General features: G+C 39.1%; 2 protein-coding genes across 3 annotated transcripts; one reads left to right on the forward strand and one right to left on the reverse strand.

Moving 5' to 3' along the window:
* Positions 1-1,148: 1,148 nt before the first annotated feature.
* Positions 1,149-5,292, forward strand: LOC145015385 (MACPF domain-containing protein At4g24290-like). The gene is made up of 6 exons (XM_078973851.1): positions 1,149-1,792; positions 1,875-2,113; positions 2,896-3,097; positions 3,854-4,040; positions 4,182-4,348; positions 4,448-5,292. Exons 1-6 carry the CDS (start codon positions 1,514-1,516, stop codon positions 5,081-5,083), a joined length of 1,710 nt encoding a protein of 569 aa, XP_078829977.1. The 5' UTR covers positions 1,149-1,513; the 3' UTR covers positions 5,084-5,292.
* A 476-nt stretch (positions 5,293-5,768) lies between these two features.
* ECT11 (evolutionarily conserved C-terminal region 11) lies at positions 5,769-10,094 on the reverse strand. 2 transcript variants are annotated; one of them, XM_078972692.1, is made up of 8 exons: positions 9,895-10,094; positions 9,225-9,284; positions 8,827-8,916; positions 8,183-8,571; positions 7,316-7,744; positions 6,634-6,846; positions 6,400-6,546; positions 5,769-6,161 (listed from the first exon to the last, which is right to left on the reverse strand). In XM_078972692.1, exons 2-8 carry the CDS (start codon positions 9,250-9,252, stop codon positions 6,066-6,068), a joined length of 1,392 nt encoding a protein of 463 aa, XP_078828818.1. In that variant the 5' UTR covers positions 9,253-9,284; positions 9,895-10,094; the 3' UTR covers positions 5,769-6,065. The 2 variants fall into 2 exon arrangements, with proteins under 2 accessions (XP_078828818.1, XP_078828819.1); XM_078972693.1 differs by lacking the exon at positions 9,225-9,284 and having other exon boundaries at positions 9,895-10,093.
* Between the last annotated feature and the right edge of the window lie 9,800 nt (positions 10,095-19,894).

Below are 19,894 nucleotides of genomic sequence, written 5' to 3' on the forward strand. Positions count from 1 at the left end.
AACATCAAAAATAAACGTAAGCATTTTAAACATATGAAATATAAATATATTTGTCTAATTTATTCTATAAATATATTTATTTTTATAAAAAATATTATAGTTAATTATTTTTGAAATACAAACCTTTTAAACATATAAAATATTTTTATTTTCCTTTTAAAAAAATAATTAAATGTAATTAATGTCATATTATTCATATGTTTAACTACCTTAGCATAGTTAATTATTAACTAACAGACGTTTATTAGTTTTGTTTTGAAAAATTTAAGTATTAATTAAGAAATATATTCAAATTTTGATAAAACCAGGTAAATTTTTTAAAATTTAAATAGAAAAAGTTTATATTGAAACAATATAAAATTACCCTATGTAAAGCTAAAAATATGTTTCAATTTTGGTTTCATAATGTAAGTTAAATAAAACTTATATTGGTTTGATATAAACTTTTGACATTTAATATTTAAAAAATTATTTAGTTTTATTAAATTTTGAATATATATTTATATTTTATATGTTTATAATCTTAAGAGTTTTTTTTGCAAAATATTTATAAACTTAAGGTGTTTTTTTGCAAAAAATAATTCATGGTAAAACCTACTAATAGTAAAACCGATAAAAAAAATTAAATAAATAAATGAAAAAAAATGACAAATTTGCTGTATATACGAACCAAAAAATCCGCCGGTAATACTCTCAAATCCAGATCTACAATGTAGGGCTCACCCCGTTCCCGAGTTGTAGCAAAGAAAAGAAGAGAAGAGAAAAGAAAGTAAAGAGAGAAAAGAAGATAAGAGAAAAGAAAAGAAATTTATCTTTTGTGTTCCCGAATTGGAGAGAAATGGAAGGAAAGTTAAGGGTGCGTTTGGTTGTGGAAAACTGTTTTCATTTTCTAAGAAAATGTTTTCAGAAAATAGAGTTGAGTTTTCGTTTTCAATTTTCAATGAAAATTTTAGAAAACACGTTTGATTGAAACCGGGGAAGTTTTCATTTTCCATCTTAAAAATTTGGAAAACTTTGGAAAACTATAAAAATCACTTTTCAAATTTACATACAATTTGGAAAATTTCAAAATTTCCATTTTTTTTGGAAAATTTTCCCTAAAAAACTAAAAAATTTTCCACAAGCAACAGCATACTAAACATAATCTGATCTGAAGAAAGTTAGGAGGAAAGTCATCCTCCATTTCCTTCATCTAATAAAATCCGGAACACCAATTTTCCTTGTCAACTCCATTTCCTTCTTTTCTCTGTTAAATTGAACTCCCCCGTTTCCTTTATTTTCTCTCTTAAATTGAACTCGGGAATGGGGTGTTAATGACATCTCGCAGCTGAAACGGATGTATCTTCCTTGAAATAGCAGAACAATGTTTGGGAAGTTCTTAAGAAGAGTCGATCGCCGCTCGCACTTCCATTTCGATGGAGTTTTAAATGGGGCTAACTCGGGCTGAGGTGGGTTGACAACGCTAGTTAAACGGAATAAATAATTTTTCCGTTTGGAGGAATTCCAGTTAAAAATGGCGCTTAAGCTTCCAGCTGATGAAGCTGCTTTTGTTGCGTTCCAGTCGATTGGATGTGGTTATGATATCTCATTAGATCTGAGGCTTAAATATGTAAAGGGTGCTTATATTGGTACTAATCCATATCGAATGTGTCGATTGATCGAAATTGACGAGGATGAAGGTAGAGACATCATGCTTCCTGGTGGGATTCTAGTCCTTAATGTTCCCAAATCCATCAAATGTGATAAAGGCGAGCGTACTCGATTTCAATCCGGTGTTCTTCCTTTTCAGCAGGTATGAGCGATTCTTGCAAATACATTGTTTTTTGTTTTTGGATAATTGTATTTTTTTGATTAACGTATAGAAGTTTCTGCAGATGTCGGAGCAATTCAACCACGAACTGTCATTAGCTGGGATAATTCCTTCAGGCCTCTTTGATAGCATGTTTGGATTTCGTGGAAATTGGCAGAAAGATGCATTACGTACTAAAACCCTTGCTCTTGATGGTGTTTTCATCTCGTTGTACTCCATTGCATTAGAAAAGACTCGGGTGCTACTCTGTGATCATGTCAAGAACGATGTTCCATCATCATGGGAGCCCGCTTTGTTAGCAAGGTCAGTTTTAGACATTCTCTTTTCCTACCCTTTATATCTTCCATTGCTAGAGACTATTTTGAGTTTTCTTCCTTCTTTCATTTCTTCATATTACAAATCTATTTTCATTGTTATAATTGGGTCCTAATTAGGGGATGTTTCCTTATTCAAAACAACTTATATATATATATATATATATATATATATATATATATATATATATATATATATATATATATATATATATATATATATATATATATATATATATATATATTTGTTTTAGGAAAGTGTTTGGATTAGCTTCTAGTATGCAAAACGTAATAAGCTAATACGTTGTCTTTTAGTAAGCACTTTCAAATAAGATAGAAGGACACAACTTATCAAAATCTGCTTATTTAAGTCGATAAGAATTTTTTCTATTATTTCATCCAAACACTCAAAAGTGCTTATTAGCGGTACCAAATTGCAATAAGCTAATAAGCACCTTAAATAACAAATGATAAACACCCCCTAAGAAAATGATTGGAAATACAATGCTATAACTAGGTATATTTCTCAAAGAGCAATGTCTTAATAAGGAAAAAATAATAAAAAGTATAGTGTTTGTAATACAATCAATCCTTAGTAGTTGCAAGTCGTTTTCTGAATTGTAGGTTTTTACTTCATCTTGTGCAAGATGTTAAACAAAGATGCACACATCACATGATTGTATTGTGAAAGTCTCGAGACAAGTAATATAAAATTGCAGCATTCCCCTTCGAGAAAATATTTATCCATCTTCCTTCTGTATATTCTTCAAGGTTTATTGAAACTTTTGGCACTCATATAATTGTGGGTGTAAAAATGGGTGGAAAAGATGTGATATATATGAAACAGCAGCACGCATCATCCCTTGAACCTGCTGATGTACAGAAAAGGTTAAATGAAATGGCAGACAAGAGATTTTTGGACTCCTATCAACAGTTAGTCATTGATGTTGAACATATGTCCCAAAATGACAAGGTATTTTTGTTATGGAAACGTAGTTGCATCTTATTTCCTGATATTAGCAATATATAAAATGTAATTTATAATAAGAGAACTGTACTTACATTTCTTTACATGTCATAGCAACATTCTTAGGGGATTCACAGGGTTAACCTTTTCAAAGGGTTTTTTCTTTTTGCCACACCAACATTTCACTCACTTTATCTAACATAAATCTATCATCGCAAATCTTCTCCAATGTTATAGCTTTTTCTAACAATTAAACATGTATCCTTACCTTATCTATTTTAAGTGTTCTTTAAACCCCCTTTCTCTAATATATTGGTCTTTAAGCACAGTTGTATTTGATATTGGTGTCATTTTGATCAAGTATGTTTTTATAAAAACAAAAGACAATTTGAATACCATAACATGGCTATGTTTTGTAAGATTTGGTATTGGTGTCACAAATGCTTTAAATGATATTTTGTCTATACAAATATTCATTTTATTTTGCATATATGATAAAAAAAAAATAGACTAATTAGTAACACAAAAAAAATCAAAGATTTAAATTGAAATATGATTGATTAATAAAGCACATTGCCTATAATGGTAGCAAAATGCAAGTACGTTGCTCTTATGGGTATTAAATAAAGTATATTGCTATTATTGGTAAGGAGATGTAAGTACATTTTTTTTTCTTCTCCATTTTTAGTTTATTTAATAGAATGTCTTAGGCTTGCAGAAAAGTTTGTTCTCCGGTATAAGTAAATTTTTAGTAATTGGCAGGATGTTATAAGCATTTGCAAAAGGAGAGGTGGCACTGATGATAGGATCTTAAACCATAGCGAGTGGTTGCATAGTATACGATCAAAACCAGATGTGATCACAATGTCCTTCATTCCAATAACCTCTTTGCTTAATGATGTTCTGGGAAGTGGTTACTTGAGTCATGCCATAAATCTCTATTTATGCTGTGAGCAACATCACATCTCTCCCCCAAATTAGCCTTTCTTAAATATAGCTAATTTGGAGGTCGGTTTTCTTTTTTTTTTAAAAAAAAAAAAAACCAAATTTACCGTTAAAGTTATAAAGTTTAGGGTTGTTTGGTTTGCAGATAAACCACCAATTGAAGAGCTTCGTCAGTTTTTGGAATTCCAGTTACCTAAACAATGGGCTCCAGTATTCAGCCATCTGTCCCTTGCCTTTGGTCCACAACCACAACGTGACTACCAAAATACATTCAGCTTTTCTGGGCCGGAGCTCCACGTCAATACAAATCCGGTAGTTAGTTAATTAATTAATTCTATAATCGTTGAAACCATAAACATCATGGCTAATTATACATAGAATAATAATATACTTGTTGAATTTGGTAAATAGGTTGATGTAGGAAAGAGACCCGTAACTGGCCTCCGGCTTTATCTGGAAGGTAAAAGAAGCAACTGTTTAGCAATCCACCTGCAACACCTCTCCTCCCTCCCAGAAATCTTCCAACTAGAAGACTCCGTAACCGGAATCGGAATCTACAATTCCGATTCCGATGACCGCCGATACTACGAAAAAGTCCAATGGAAACACTTCTCCTACGTCTGCACCGCCCCGGTTGAATCCGAAGACGAACAATCAATTGTAACCGGGGCCCACTTACACAGGTTTAAAAAAGTCCTATTCTTACGTCTCCACTTCTCAAAACTTGTCGGTTGCACTGCAACCAAGATTCCAGAATGGGACGGGTCACCAGGATTGGAATCTCAAACCACGGAGGAGGTGAATATAAACTCGGCTATATACCCCAGTCGGCCACCGTGTGAAGCGCCGGAACTGTCGGAGTATGTGGACACGACGGAGATGACAAGGGGCCCGCAAGAAAGCCCCGGATATTGGGTTGTGTCGGGGGCTCGACTTGTCGTGGATAAGGGAAAGATTTCACTCCGGGTCAAGTACTCTTTGCTAACTGTCATCTGTCCTGATCATGATGATGATGATGATGATGATGATGAAGTCTCGTATTTCTGAATATGGCAGATTAGGCGATTTTTGGATATGCACGTGTAATAAAATGTTTTGTTTTTCGTAAATATATGAATTTGGTTTTTCCTCATTTCATGTGTGAAAAAGCATAATAAACCAACTGATGTGGATTAAGTTTAATCTCTACATGTAAAGGTGAATTGTATCATAACTTAAGCATACTTAATGTGAATGTTAGTAACATGTATATTAAATAGTTTGCTTGCTAATTGTATGTTGTATATCTAATTTATATACTATATCCATGATAGACCAAATTACTCGGCTACTACGCATTATTGACATACATGCACCTAGTTTTTTTTTTTAATCATCATTGGGGCATTCAACCTCATGAAGATTTAGCTTTATAGTTTGAGTCGAGTCATCTTACACCATGTTTGGGCATCATTAATTTCATACATGGTTTATATTGATTGCATAAATAGTTTCTCTTAAAATGATGATTTTATACACTATTGTGTTAAAATAGGGAATTTGGTAATCAAAGAATTCGGATTTTGTTAAGGATCGTGTTTGCTTACTTTACATATTGTTCTCTACCTTTAAGCGCACAATAGTATGTATGTTTCACGACTGTTTGACCCTGTCTTTAAAAGTGTCTTATAAAGTCAGTTAAATGATCTTTTAAAAGTAAAATCATCATGCATTTTGAAAAACATGAAAATAATTGTGGTAAAAACACATACTTTTCCATTAAAATATCACATACATAACTAAAACTTGAATGCTTAAAACTCCTGAATTTTTTTCGCATAACCAAGATAGGACAAGTGTAAAAACAAACTCGCCAACAGTGGTTTGATCATGAAAAGGTTAGGATAGTAAAACCTGAGTTTTACTCTAAGCATATTATAAGATTACAGTAAAATAAACAACAAAAAACACAACCAATTCATTAAAACCCTACCATCTACACAAACCCAAGAGTCAATACCTAAGCCGGATGCTTATCTCTTGGAATGTTTCAACTGAGAGACAAATTTCGTAGATTGATGAGAGATGAAGTTGGATCCAATGACCCATTTGTGCCCATTGATCCTTCTCCTGATTTTAAATTCTTCTGTAAACATAAAGTCAACTTTAGTAACATGACATAACAGATTATACTGTATTTGACATGACATGATAGATTTTACTTTATCTAGCATGCATCACACTAGAACTTAGATGGAGATTTGCATTCTTTTTTTTGTCTGATCCAAAAATGGAGAACAACTTGTTTTTCATCTCTCGTCCATGCAAAAGACATGAATTCCCTTTTTACCCTAATCAACAGAAATAGACCTAAGAATGTGCACCTCTGGTTGGAAGGCAACTTTGTGAATCCTTCTGGCTTTAAGCGACTTCTCACGATTCTCATAGAAGCTCAAGTCATCTAGCAAAGATGTTTTTGATGGATAGCTTTTGAAAATATCAAGCATTTCTAAACCTTGTTGCAATCCAACCTGAGACATGACTTAATATGGTAAGCAATATTTGAGTGTGTTTCTTTTCTACTTAATGGACTTAATAGGGACATGGCGAAAAGATACCTCCTGAGTGTCCCTAGTGTAAGTAACAGGCCGATTATCATTGTTTTCAAGAATAATGTGTCTTAATTGTGTGTTGGGGATGTCTTTTATAATATACCATTTTAATGGGAAAAAGCCACTCCATTTATCAAGTTGCCAAAAATCCATATCTTTTTCAAAAACAACTCGCCCAGTCATTTCAGCAACACCCACAAACTGTCTGCTCCCATTTACCTGCATAATCACAAGACATATAACTGTATTGGATGAGACTGGACTGGACAAACTTTGTAGGACTGTTTTTAATGATGAGAATGAAAAGATCATTCACATCATTCGCACATATAATATATCCATGTGAGTCCATGTCTCACCTTCTTTCCGTTTGTTGGATAAGACAAAAAATAAATAAAATGAACTTTTATGATGTTGACATCAATCACATCAGTCTCGATCCTTGTCCCATCTTACTTCATCTTTTTTGAATAGGACAAAAAAGTTGACATCACATCGGTATCAATCTCTCTCCCACCTTTTTGTACGAGACAAAAAATTGCACTTTTTGTCCCACTCACATCACATCAGTCTCATTCCCACTTGGATGGGACAAAAAAAGTTGCAATTTTTGTCTTATTGACATAGTAACAAACTATCAAGTCATGTCTTGTCCTGCATAACTCAGGTAACATATAAATTCACTTACTGAAAAAAATAAGAAAATCGGACACATTGACCCTGTTTCTCTTATTTTTCCTTCGGCCTCATGGAAAGCAATGTCCAACTTCTTGTTGCCATTTGGTGTACTTGACCAAACATCATATTTAACACACTTGTGAACATCATCTTCACTGTATGACTTGATTATGTAGAACTTAGCTTGTTCATATTTAGTCTGAAACCCATCAAGATTATACTGATCATTTTTACAGGAATTCCCAGATTCTTGATGCTCAAGTATGCTGCTTTGAGCCCTAGGCCCACAAGTTAATTCTTCAGAATCTCCATTTGAGTATGATTTATCTCTCACTTTGGAAGCATGGATCATGGAATAGTTTGCAAAAAGGCCTTGGTTTTGATAGGGAAAAGATGAGCAATTTGAACATTGTTGATACCCTTTCGCAACACCTCCAGACTGCCATTATTATAATAATCATAAAAACGAAAACAACAGTTTCATGGCTAAATAGAGAAATATGGTGAAAATACGTTGTGCTTTTGTATATATTGATCTTTTCAAAGCTGGGTAACTAGAGAAATTGGTTTTTTAATGGTAAAAAAGTATAATGGTTTAATTGCTAAAGAAAATAGTTAAATAGCTAAACATACACAAGTGTTTTTTCTTTATTTTGCCCTTAATGTTATGTTATCTTTTTTGGTAACATTCCAAGTCACATTTACGTGTTTTGCCCATTAGCAATCATTAAAAGAAATTTGTCACATTGATTTTGGTTCTCTTTGTAATGTCAAGGGTCATTTTAGGTAATATAAGTACTCTTATTAAACTATGTGTCAAGTCAATCATTGTTATTATGGGACAAAAGAAGTGGATTTTGAAAAAAGGATTACACACCTTGTTCACTGAGCAGAGTTGTGGAGTCTGAAGAAACGACTGAGAGATATTAGATGTTGACTGTATATCCAGAGGGTAATTTGGGAATCTTTGGGAACTAAAACCATTTGACTTCATCAAACCATTAGAAACCATGGCAGATTTCGAGCCCCAAGACGTGGAATTTTGGTATCTTGCATCACTGTATGCAGAATTCAACAAGTAACGTGGCATGCCTTCTGATGATGGAAAATAACGATTTTGCCCATCAACACCCAATAAAGTCTGACCTGCATATAGGTTGTAGCCAGGCATGAAGTAGAGAAGTGAACCATTATTATCCATGAATGAAGCCCCACTAGAATTATGATGACAAGAACCATCCGAATGATTATAGGTTTTGTTATTTCCTGTAAAAGAGAAATATAAGCTAATCCAATCTCAAATAAATCATCAAAATCCACAATAAAGATGACATGACAAGACAATACATGTTGTCCCGAGACTGATGTCAATGAAACAAAAACTGCAATTTTTGCTCCACCTAAAAAGGTAGGACAGGGACTCGCCCTCGACCTTTTGTCTATGAAAAAGACATGAATTCCCTTCTCATTTTCGTCATCAAAAAATAGGCCCAAAAAGGCAAAATTGAGTGAATTCTAAACCTGGATGATGATCATCATAACAGATTGTGGGAGGATAATATTCACTTTGATCTGCAACTCCCTTCCCAATGACGGAAGAAACTGTATTATCTGAATATGATAAGAAAATATTTGAAAGCCAAAAAAAGGGACAGCTACAAACTATTTCATAATTCAAGAAAGAAAAACATTTAAAGCACCCAAGAACAAAAAACTATAATCAAGTGTCATATTTTCAGAGAATTCAGCCCTTTATGCTAAAATTATGATTAAATTTTAAGTAGTTACAAATTCAAGCAAACATTTGAAAGAACATAATTTCCACGAAAGAATATAAATTCAGCAATTTTGACCACCTAAACTTCTACCAACATAGAATTAAGTGTCATACACCTATAAATGCACAAGAAAAAAGATACGATTATTAATCATTTTGTCCCCAGGCATTATCGATCTTCAAATAATTATGCTTATATCACCTGCAACAAGTAAAGGTAATAAAAGTTTTAAAGAACACGCCAAATTAAAACCAAAGCCTTGTCATTTAATATTTTATCTGACAAACAGAGAAATTAACACGAAAGCATATATATCAATTTAATACTCTCTCTGACTGCGTAAGTTTATCTCAGATTATTAATTTCAAACAGAAAATGAAGTTTAACTTTTAAATAACTCGATTTTATTTATTTATTTATTTTTTGTGGATGAAAACACAAGATTCTTTCAGCAGGGAAAAATGAAAAAGGAAAAGAGTTTTTTCAAGTTTGCATAACCATAAGCATATTAAAGAGATGAGCTTTTTCAAAAGTTTAGTTATTTCGTGTGAGAATTTTCATTAAATTGCATAAACATAAGCATATGAAAGAGATTAAAACCCCCCAATGTATTACTTTGGCTGGAAATTTATTCCAAAACATAAAATTAATCTTTCTTATGAATTTGGTAACATAAAATTAATGGGGAAAATATCTTTTTGTCTAATTGTCACCATAAGAAAAAGCCCCCTTGTAAGAGATGGGCAGCAGGGGTGGCCTCAGAAACGATAAGAATGACCAACGAAAGAGAGTCGTTCGGCTGGAACCTGACCTGGAAAGTGATCGGGGATGATGAACCGATGCGATACCGTCGAGGGAGGCGGAGGGGCAAAGAATTTTGGCCGGAAGACGGTGGTGGAGAGAAAGTTGGCGGTGGAGGGAGGGAAGAAAGGCGTGAGTATTGAGTGTGAAACAGAGTAGTAGTACAGGAAGAGTGTGTGAGGAAGAGGGGCCCTCTAAAGCTAAACCCCTGAATGATGATCTGACGTCTGATGTTTGCTTTGTGGAGTTAAGAGGGAACTTATTTGGACCGTTCGATTAGGATAATCCCTCTTTGCATGCCTTATATATATATTTTTAAAATTTTTGTCAGTATTCTACTTCTTTTATAAAAATAAAAAGTGTAAATTATACCAATTGTGTTTCGGGTATACTTTCAAAACTTATGTAATAATCCAAAGTTAATTTGAATAGTTCGTTTAAAACTTATACATTTTATCCTTTTGAACATAAAAAAATTAAAAAAAAAAAAAAACTATTTTGCTCTTAATTTTTTTTTTAATTTCTTTTATTCATTTATCACTTTTAAACTAAAAATGAAAAATATCTCCATCCACTCACCCCTTCCCTTTCTCTAATTTCCTTTCTTCTTTTTATTCTTTGATCTCTCTCTCTCTCTCTCTCTCTCTCTCTCTCTCTCCTATTTTTGAGCTTACCTATCATCGTCATCACCTCCTTCAACCACCACCAGTCATCACCCAAACCTCAAAAAAGGAACCCTAAACTTGTAAATCAAATAAAGGGGAGATTCAGATCGAAGAAGCAAGTCCAGATCGAACCCAAATCTTCCCATCTAAGACGTAGATGGATAGGGGATCACATTTCAGGCAGTGTTTGAGATGGTTTTCAGGGTCTGATTTGGTGACAATTCTAGGCGGTTCTGGTAAAGGTAAGGTTTAGAAATTGTAATCGGTATTCAGTACCAGGTTTGATGGTTAGGTGGTGGCATTTGAAGGCATCAATTTTCGAGGGTGGTGGCAGCAATGGTTGTTGTTTTCGATGGTGTAGAGGTTGGAAATAGGTGGTGTAGAGGTTGGGTTTCGTGATAGGACAACGTGTTCCGGATGAAATGTAACACCCATTTTCCATGATGGACCAGTTGAGAACTTAGAGGGATCAAAGGCAAGGTTTTTGGGAAAAACCTTATGACACAACGTGGTGAATGAAGCACCACGACATGGCATGCCAATTGCATGGAACACGCATCTGATGGCCGTCACGACGTGGCAAGAGAAATGCCACAACATAGCAACTACTGTAGCCCAAGCCCATATTTTTTAGGGTTTCTTTATATTTAAGCATCTAAACTCAAGGATTAGGGCATCCTCTTCAGCCTCCACCTGAAACATCCCAAAAATACGGTCCAAAAATTTCGTTTTAAAATCATTAATAAAGGAAACATGAATACCAATCATCATATAAAAATCATAAATCGTGTAACTCAAAATAACATAATATTTGTCAATGTATCAAATCATATCAAATATCAGAGTAACTCAGCCCAAGCTAAAATTGTGGTGTGTGTCATGCAGTCATCCGAAGCTCTTCCCCTTGCTAGCTGAAGTACCTGAAACCAAAACTGAAAATTGTAAGCACGAAGCTTAAAGAGTCCCCCCAAACTACCACATACCATACACATAATCACATAATAACATACATTGGGCCTTGCCTACTTCATCGGGCCCCGCCCGGCATCGGACCGAAGTCCGGTATACATATAACATAGCAACAGGCATATAACATATAAACATATAACACAAACATATAAACATATAACACAAACATATAAACATTCCTCGGGCTTGCCCCGGCATCGAACCGAAGTTTGGAACATATAACACATAACATATAAGCTAGACCTTCCTCAGGCTTGCCTCGGCATCAAACCGAAGTCCTGAACACATAAACTAACACATGCAAGAATCACGAAGACATCAAGCATACAAACATTCCTCAGGCTTGCCCCAGCATCAGACCAAAGTCCGGAAACATATAACTACATCGGGCTAACCCCAACATTGCTAACATACATAAACAAGCCGGCCTTGGTGCCTTCTCCAAGATCGATCTGCGTTCGGGTTACCATCAGATGAGGGTCCAAAAGGAGGATGTGCAGAAGACTGATTTTCGGATGCGATATGGTCATTATGAGTTTGTGGTGATGCCTTTTGGGCTCATCAATGCTCATGCTGCTTCATGGATCTCATGAACCGAGTGTGTAGACTGATATTGGATCAGTAGGTGATAGTTTTCATTGATGACACCTTGGTCTATTCCAAGACTCGGGAGCAACATGAGGAGCACTTACAGGAGGTATTGGATACTCTTAGGAGGGAGAGCTTATATGCCAAGTTCTCCAAGTGTGAGTTCTGGTTGCGAGGTGCAGTTTCTTAGGCACCTTGTCAACCAGGACGGGATTTCAGTCGATGCGGCCAAACTGGAGGCCGTGATGAGGTGGGAGGTCTTGAAGTCTCCATCTGAGATTCGGAGCTTTCTGGGATTGGCAGGATACTATCAGAGATTCATTCAGGACTTCTCCAAGATAGTCGTTCCTTTGACCCGATTGACAAGGAAAGACGTGGTCTTTCGTTGGGGGTCATAGCAGCAGGTTACATTCGAGACTCTGAGAAAGAGATTGTGTGAGGCGCCAATCTTATCCCTGCCAGAGGGCATGGATGATTTTGTGGTATATTGCGATGCATCCATCTCGGTTTTGGGCGCGGTATTGATGCAAAGGGGGCATGTTATCGCCTACGCTTGGAGGCAGCTGAAGCCTCATGAGACGAACTATTTGATGCATTATTTGGAGTTGGGGGCAGTTGTTTTTGCCCTCAAGATTTGGCATCATTATCTTTATGGGGTCCGTTGCACCATTTACATAGACCATAAGAGTTTGAGGTATCTAATGGATCATCTAAATCTGAACATGAGATAGCATCGATGGCTAGATGCAGTGAAGGATTATGATTATGAGATCCTTTACCACCCAGAGAAGGCCAATGTTATGGCCGACGCGCTTAGCCGCACGGCAACCCTGATAAGAGATGTTTGCCTAAGGATGAAGGTAGTGACTCCATTGTTGGAGCAAATCCGCGAGGCGCAGGTCGAGGGCCTGAAGGAGGAGCGTCGGAAGTGCAAGCAGATCATAGGCCAGGTGGCCTCGCTTGACTATGATAGTTGCAGATTGTTGACCCTGCATGGGAGGGTCTAGGTACCGTATTGGGGCGGGGTACGGTAGATCTTGATGGAGGAGGCCCACAAGTCCAGGTTCTCCATCCATCCAGGGGCGACAAAGATGTCATGAAGCGGGACGTCACCCGGTACGTTGAGAGGTGCTTAACTTGCAGAAAGATCAAGGCCAAGCACCAGAGGCCTTACGACAAGACGCAACCGTTGGACATCGCCATGTGGAAATGGGAAGATATTACTATGAATTTCATCACAAAGCTTCCCAGGATTGCTCGGGGAGTGGATTCGATTTGGGTCATCGTGGATTGGTTGACCAAGAGTGATCATTTCATACCGATCTAGGAGAGCATCTCGGCCAAGAAGTTGGCCGCTATCTACATCTGAGAGGTAGTAGCTCGACACGGAGTGTTAGTCTCATTGATTTCAGACTGAGATGTGCGGTTTACTTCCAGATTCTGGAAGTAGTTTCACGACGAGTCAGGTACTCATCTGCACTGCAACACTGCTTTTCACCCGCAAACAGATGGTCAGAGTGAGCGGGCCATGTAGACTCTGGAGGATATGCTGCGGGTGTATGTTTTAGACTTCGGAGGTAGTTGGGATCCTTACCTTCCTGTGGCTGAGTTTTCCTATAATAACAACTATCATGCGAGTATTGACCGTCCTCACTTCGAGTTGTTGTATGGGAGGAAGTGCAGGACCCCGATATGCTGGGGTGAGGTTGGCCAGAGGGTCATGGGGTGTACCGAAGTGGTACTCAAGACTACAAATAGGATCCAACAGGTGCAGAGCAGGCTTCAAACTGCTTAGAGTTGGCATAAAAGTTATGTCGATAAGCATCGTTCGGACCTGGAATTCCAGGTCGGGGATATGGAGCTTCTGAAGGTGTCACCTTGGAAAGGTGTCATCCGGTTTAAGAAGCGGGGCAAGTTGGGCTCCAGATACATTTGACCTTTCAGGGTTACAGCCCGAGTGGGCAAGGTGGCGTATAGGTTGGACCTGCCAGCCAAACTCAGAACGATTCACAGTACTTTTCACGTCTCCCAATTACGGAAGTGCCTGGTTGATGACTCGGCAGTGGTGCCTTTGGAGGATTCAGGTGGACCAAATGTTAAGATCGAAGGCTCCCTAGTTGTTTAGGTTCAATAGGGACCTGCCAGCCGAACTCACCAAGATTCACCAAATCCTTTCTGTTTATGGAGCAGATGTTAAGATCGAAGGTTCCCCGGTTGTTTAGGTTCACTAGGGACTTAGAAATCATAGGACTCGGCGAGTGGATGAACAAACTCGGCGAGCTCAAGGCAATGTCCCAACCACATGAAGACAGACTCGGCGAGTTCAAAGGGAACTCGACGAGTCATAGACTGAACACCTTCTTATGGATGAAGATGAACTCGATGAGTTTAACGACGAACTCGGCGAGTCGGTTGAAGATAGTCTGATATGTTGTTGAAGTCAAACTCATCGAGATCTTGCTAGAATCGACGAGTAGGGACGGGATTATGGAATTTTGTGGATATGGGGACTCGACGAGTTGGTGGTCCAACTCGGCGACTCGATTCAACCAGATGTTGACTTTGACCAAAAGTTGACTTTGACCAAGGATTTGACTTTGACTTTGACTTGGATTTGAGTGAATCTTGTAAGGGTTATAAGTATGAATTGATAACTTAGAAAAGTTGTCATGTAGGGATTGAGAAATCAGGGAGAGTCGATTTTCACACCTAGGACAGTGCAGACACTACACGACGTTGAGGTGAGTTACCTTTTTCAGTAAAAGTGGGTCTAAGGCACCAAGGCCGACCCACTAGTAGTTGATTACAATTGAGATGATTGTCTTTGTGATAATTGTTTTGTTTTCTATTACTTGATGTGTTCTATGTGACGGTATGATATGTTTTATGTGATAGTGGTAGTAGGAGGGGAATAGTCCCCCGATTCGGTCGTTGGGACCGAAGGGTAGGTCATACACCCCAGATGTGTCTGACAACATGTTTATGATATGTTATTATGTGATTGTAGTAGGGGTGAAATAGTCCCTGTGACCGGATGAGATTGACCGAAGGGTAGGCAGGTACCCCAGAATGGCCTAACACGGGTAGGTCAGCACCCTAGAATGGCTTGACATGGGTAGTTCAGCACCCCAGAATGGCTTGACATAGGTAGGTCGGGCACCCCAGAATTGCCCGACAGTATGTATGATTGTATGGTATATGGTATGATAGGGAAATCACTAAGATTTGTGCTTACAGTTTTTAGTTTTGGTTTCAGGTACCTCTTCAGCTAAGGGGCAGAAGCCGGCAGGGTAGCAGCGCATCGCGCACACATGATTTCCACTTTGAGAACCCTGAGATTGTACTATGGTATTTTACTATTTGATGATATGGTTTTTGAGATTTATGATTTGTGACTTGATGTTTGAAATGATAACAATGATGTTTTCCGTTAACTATTTTCATATGTAATATAATTAAGCAAAAAAAATTAGGTCTCGATTTTGGGATGTTACACCAGGCTACTCATAGTCGCGATCTATCAAGTCAAATCGCTGAGTCCCTTCACCGACTCATCGAGTTCTAACTTATACTAAAACGGGACAAACCAACTCAACTCATCGAGTCACTCTATTGACTCGCCGAGTTCCCCTGTTTGATTGAGCCATCAATGGATTAAGCTCTTACCCTTCAGATCCAAGCTCCATACTTCATATACACACTGGAAATACACTTTTAGTCCTTCTTAAAGGGTTTAGCTCAAACCCTAACTCTTTAGGACATAGATCTTGGTCCAAAAGCCATAATACTCTAAACCAAAGCATATTATACTAGATACAGGCCTTGTACATCAGTGGGACACGTAAAGTTCCTAGCTTTCCATCTATTAATGGCCTTTTAAGGCTAAAAGGGCCATAATGACGTTGTTAAGCTTGCATGGGGATTCCATGGTCATAACGTTTGCACCTTTATGCCATGGAACCCCTTCTAGATCCCAGATCTGAAATGTAAGTCACTTGGGACGTCCCAATCCCAAAGAACAAGGTTCTTGAACCAAAAACCCTCCTAAAATGGAAGTAAGTAGATCTAATGAATGAATGATCAAGTTGGAGACTTGATTACCAGAAAGTGATGAGGATGAAAGGAAATCTTTGGATCTACAATCTTCACCTCGAACCTTCTAGCTCCTTCTTATTCTTCTTCTTCTAGCTTCAAGAACACACAAAATCACTCAAGAATGGCTCACACACTCAAAAAAATTCTCTAGGGTTTCGTGGATTAGGGTTTCGAACGTGGAGGCTAGAACTGAGGCCAAAAGGTGGGGATTAAGATGCTTAAATAAGGTGCAAAATCCCGAAGTTAGGATTTCACTCTAGCAGGCCTACTCGCCAAGTTGAGGGCTCTCGACTCGTTGAGTACATAGTTGAAAACCCTCGTCTAAGACTCGCTTCTACTCGATGAGTATGGGGCTTCTAATTCGTCGAGTAGCTCTATAAAAATGAATAAGTTATAAATAAATGCGTACCAGAAACCAGACGTTACAATTCTCCCCCACTTGACTTAGACCTCGTCCTCGAAGTATGTTTCATCTAGAAACAACTCCGGGTAATGCTCCCTCATCTCCTCCTCGGGCTCCTAAGTCCACTCAGAACCCTTGCGGTGCTGCAACTACACCTTCACTAGCTAAACAACCTTGTTCCTTAAGGTTTTTGTCTTGCGATCCAGAATCGCCACTACTCTCTCAATGTAGTTCAGGCTATCATCAACCTGAATATCCTATAAGGGTACAGTCTCTGAATCATCCACTAAGTACTTCCGTAACTGAGAAACATGGAAAGTGTTGTGGATCTGGTTGAGCTCTGCTGGAAGATCTAATCGATACACCACCTTACCCACCTGGACTATAACCCTAAAAGGACCAATGTATTTGGGACCCAACTTGCACCGCTTTTGGAATCAGATGACACCTTTCCAATGTGACACCTTCAGGAGAACCACATCGCCCAGCTGCAACTCCAATTCTAAACGTTGCTTTCGGCGTAGCTCTTCTGCCGACTTTGAACAGTCTGGAGCCTGCTTCGGACCTGCTGGATCTGCTCTGTAGTCTTGAGTACTACCTCAGTAATCCCCATGACTCTCTGACTGACCTCGCCCCGCCAGATTGGGGTCTTAGGCTTCCTCCTATAGAGCATCTCGAAGGGAGGCTGGTCTATGCTAGCGTGGTAACTGTTGTTATACGAAAATTCCGCTAATGGAAGATATGTATACCAACTACCACCAAAATCCAAAACACATGTGTGTAGAATGTCCTTGAGAGTTTATATCGTCCACTCGCTCTATCCATCCGTTTGGGGGTGGAAAGCGGTGCTGAAGTGGAGACTATTACCCATATATCATGAAACCGATTCTAGAATCTGGAAGTGAAACAAACATCTCGGTTTGACACCACCAAGACATGCACTCCATGTCGTGCCACTGTCTCCTTCACATAAATCTCAGTTAGCTTCTCGGTCGGTATACTCTCCTGGATCGGGATAAAATGAGCACTCTTGGTCAACCGATCCACGATGACCCATATCGAATCAACCCCACGTGCGGTCATGGGATGCTTAGTGATGAAATCCATAGTGATATATTCCCATTTCCACACGGGAATGTCTAACAGATGCATCTTATCGTGGGGCCTCTGGTGCTCTGCCTTGACCTTCCTGCAGGTCAAGCATCTCTCAACGTACCAGGCTACATCCCGCTTCATGCAGGGCCACCAGTAATCAGGGCGAAGATCTATATACATCTTCGTCGCCCCAGGTTGGATGGAGAACCTCGACTTATGGGCATCATCCATCAGAATTTTTCATACTCCACCCCAGTATGGAACCCAGACCCTCCCATGCAGGGTCAGCAACCCACGCCTATCATAATCAAATGAGGTCACTCGGCCTACGATCCGCTCGCACTTCTAGCACTCCTCCTTCAGGCCCTTTACGTGCGCCTCTCTGATCTGCTCCACCAACGAAGAATCACTGTCATCCTCAGGAATATATCTCGAATCAGGGTTGCTACTGCCTTGCGGCTTAGGGCATCGGCCACCACGTTGGCCTTGCCCAGGTGGTAAAGGATCTCACAATCGTAGTCCTTCACCACATCTAACCACCGACGATGCCTCATGTTCAGATTCGGCCGATCCATGAGGTACCTCAAAATCTTGTGGTTTGTGTAAATGGTACAATGGACCCCATAGAGGTAATGTTGCAAAATCTTGAGGGCGAAAACCATAGCCCCCGACTTTAAATCATGCGTCAGATAGTTAGCCTCGTGAGGTTTCAATTGCCTCGAAACATAAGCTATCATGTGACCCCGCTGCATCAATATTGCTCCTATGTCTGTGATAGAAGGATCACAGTATACCACGAAGTCATCAACCCCTTCCGACCAAGTCATAATCGGTGCCTCGCATAACCGGTGCCTAAGAGTCTTGAAGACTTCCTGCTGCTCAGGCCCCCAGCGGAAGGTCACCGACTTCTTGGTCAGCCAGGTCAAAGGAACTGCAATCTTGGATAAGTCATGAATAAATATCCGGTAATAACCCGCTAGACCTAGGAATTAGGAAACTCTGAATCCTAGTTGGAGACCTCGGAATCTCCCACTACATCACAGCCTCTATCTGGTCCAGATCGAACATAATACCCTTCTAGTTGACAAGGTGCCCAAGAAATTGCACCTCACACAACCAGAACTCACACTTGGAGAACTTTGCAAAAAGTCTCTCCCTCCTTAATGTCTCCAGCACCTCCCTCATGTGCTCCTCATGCTACTCCTGAGTCTTGGAATAGACCAAGATATCATCGATGAAAACTATCACAAACCGACCCAACATCGGTCTGCAACGCGGTTCATGAGGTCTATGAACACGGCTGGAGCATTGGTGAGCCCAAACGGAATCACCACAAACACATAATGACCATAACAAGTCCTAAAAGTTGTCTTTTGCACATCCTCATCCCTGAATCGCATCCGGTGGTAACCCGATCTCAGATCAATCTTGGAGAACCAAGATGCACCCTGTAGTTGGTCAAACAAATCACCAATCCTCGGGAGGGCATAACGGTTCTTCACCATTACCTTATTCAACTCCTGGTAGTCTATACACATGCGATGTGACCTATCCTTCTTCTTCAAAAACAGGACCAGGGCTCCCCATGGCGAACTACTCGGCCATATAAAACCCTTGTCTAGCAGCTGCGTAGACCACTCCTGCATCTCGGGAGGAGTCAACCGATATGGTGTCTTGGCTATTGGTGCCGCACCAGGGACTAGGTCAATTCTAAACTCGACCTGTCTCTCCAGAGGTATCCCAATCAAATACTCTGTAAATACATTCGGGTACTCTCGCACCACAGATACATCATCCACTGTTGTCTTACCTTTATCCCGGGTATCCATAACATAAGTTACATAACCTGTGCAACCCTACTGAAGGTAACGCCTCACCCTTACTTTTGAAAATAAAATCGGTCCGTGTTGTGGCCTCTTGCCCTAGATCATTAACCCGCCCCCACTAGGAGTCCAAACCCTCACTAGCTATTGCTCGCAGTCAATCACTGCCCCATTAGGCTCAACCAATCCATACCCACTATAACCTTATTCCCTCGCATGGAATAAGGACTAGAACCATAAAAAACCGCTCATCGAACAACTGCAGTGTGCATCCTCGGTGAACCCTCGCAACCCTGGTAGCCCTATCGTCTGCTATATTTATATCAAGTGGGCAATCCAGTTCCCCAAGAGCCCATGTGAATCGCTTGCTGA

This window comes from Lactuca saligna, chromosome 9 (genome assembly GCF_052625555.1).
Source record: "Lactuca saligna cultivar CGN05327 chromosome 9, ASM5262555v1, whole genome shotgun sequence".
NCBI lineage: Eukaryota > Viridiplantae > Streptophyta > Magnoliopsida > Asterales > Asteraceae > Lactuca > Lactuca saligna.

Excerpts from the sequence above, each read along its gene's own strand:
- LOC145015385 (XM_078973851.1), top strand. The coding sequence starts at position 1,514 with ATGGCGCTTAAGCTTCCAGCTGATGAAGCTGCTTTTGTTGCGTTCCAG. Across the intron at positions 1,793-1,874 it reads GTGTTCTTCCTTTTCAGCAG|ATGTCGGAGCAATTCAACCA; the intron begins GTATGAGCGATT and ends AAGTTTCTGCAG. Across the intron at positions 4,041-4,181 it reads CATAAATCTCTATTTATGCT|ATAAACCACCAATTGAAGAG; the intron begins GTGAGCAACATC and ends TTTGGTTTGCAG.
- ECT11 (XM_078972692.1), bottom strand. The coding sequence starts at position 9,252 with ATGCCTGGGGACAAAATGATTAATAATC. Across the intron at positions 8,572-8,826 it reads TTATGATGATCATCATCCAG|GAAATAACAAAACCTATAAT; the intron begins GTTTAGAATTCA and ends TCTCTTTTACAG. Across the intron at positions 7,745-8,182 it reads AACTCTGCTCAGTGAACAAG|TCTGGAGGTGTTGCGAAAGG; the intron begins GTGTGTAATCCT and ends TAATAATGGCAG.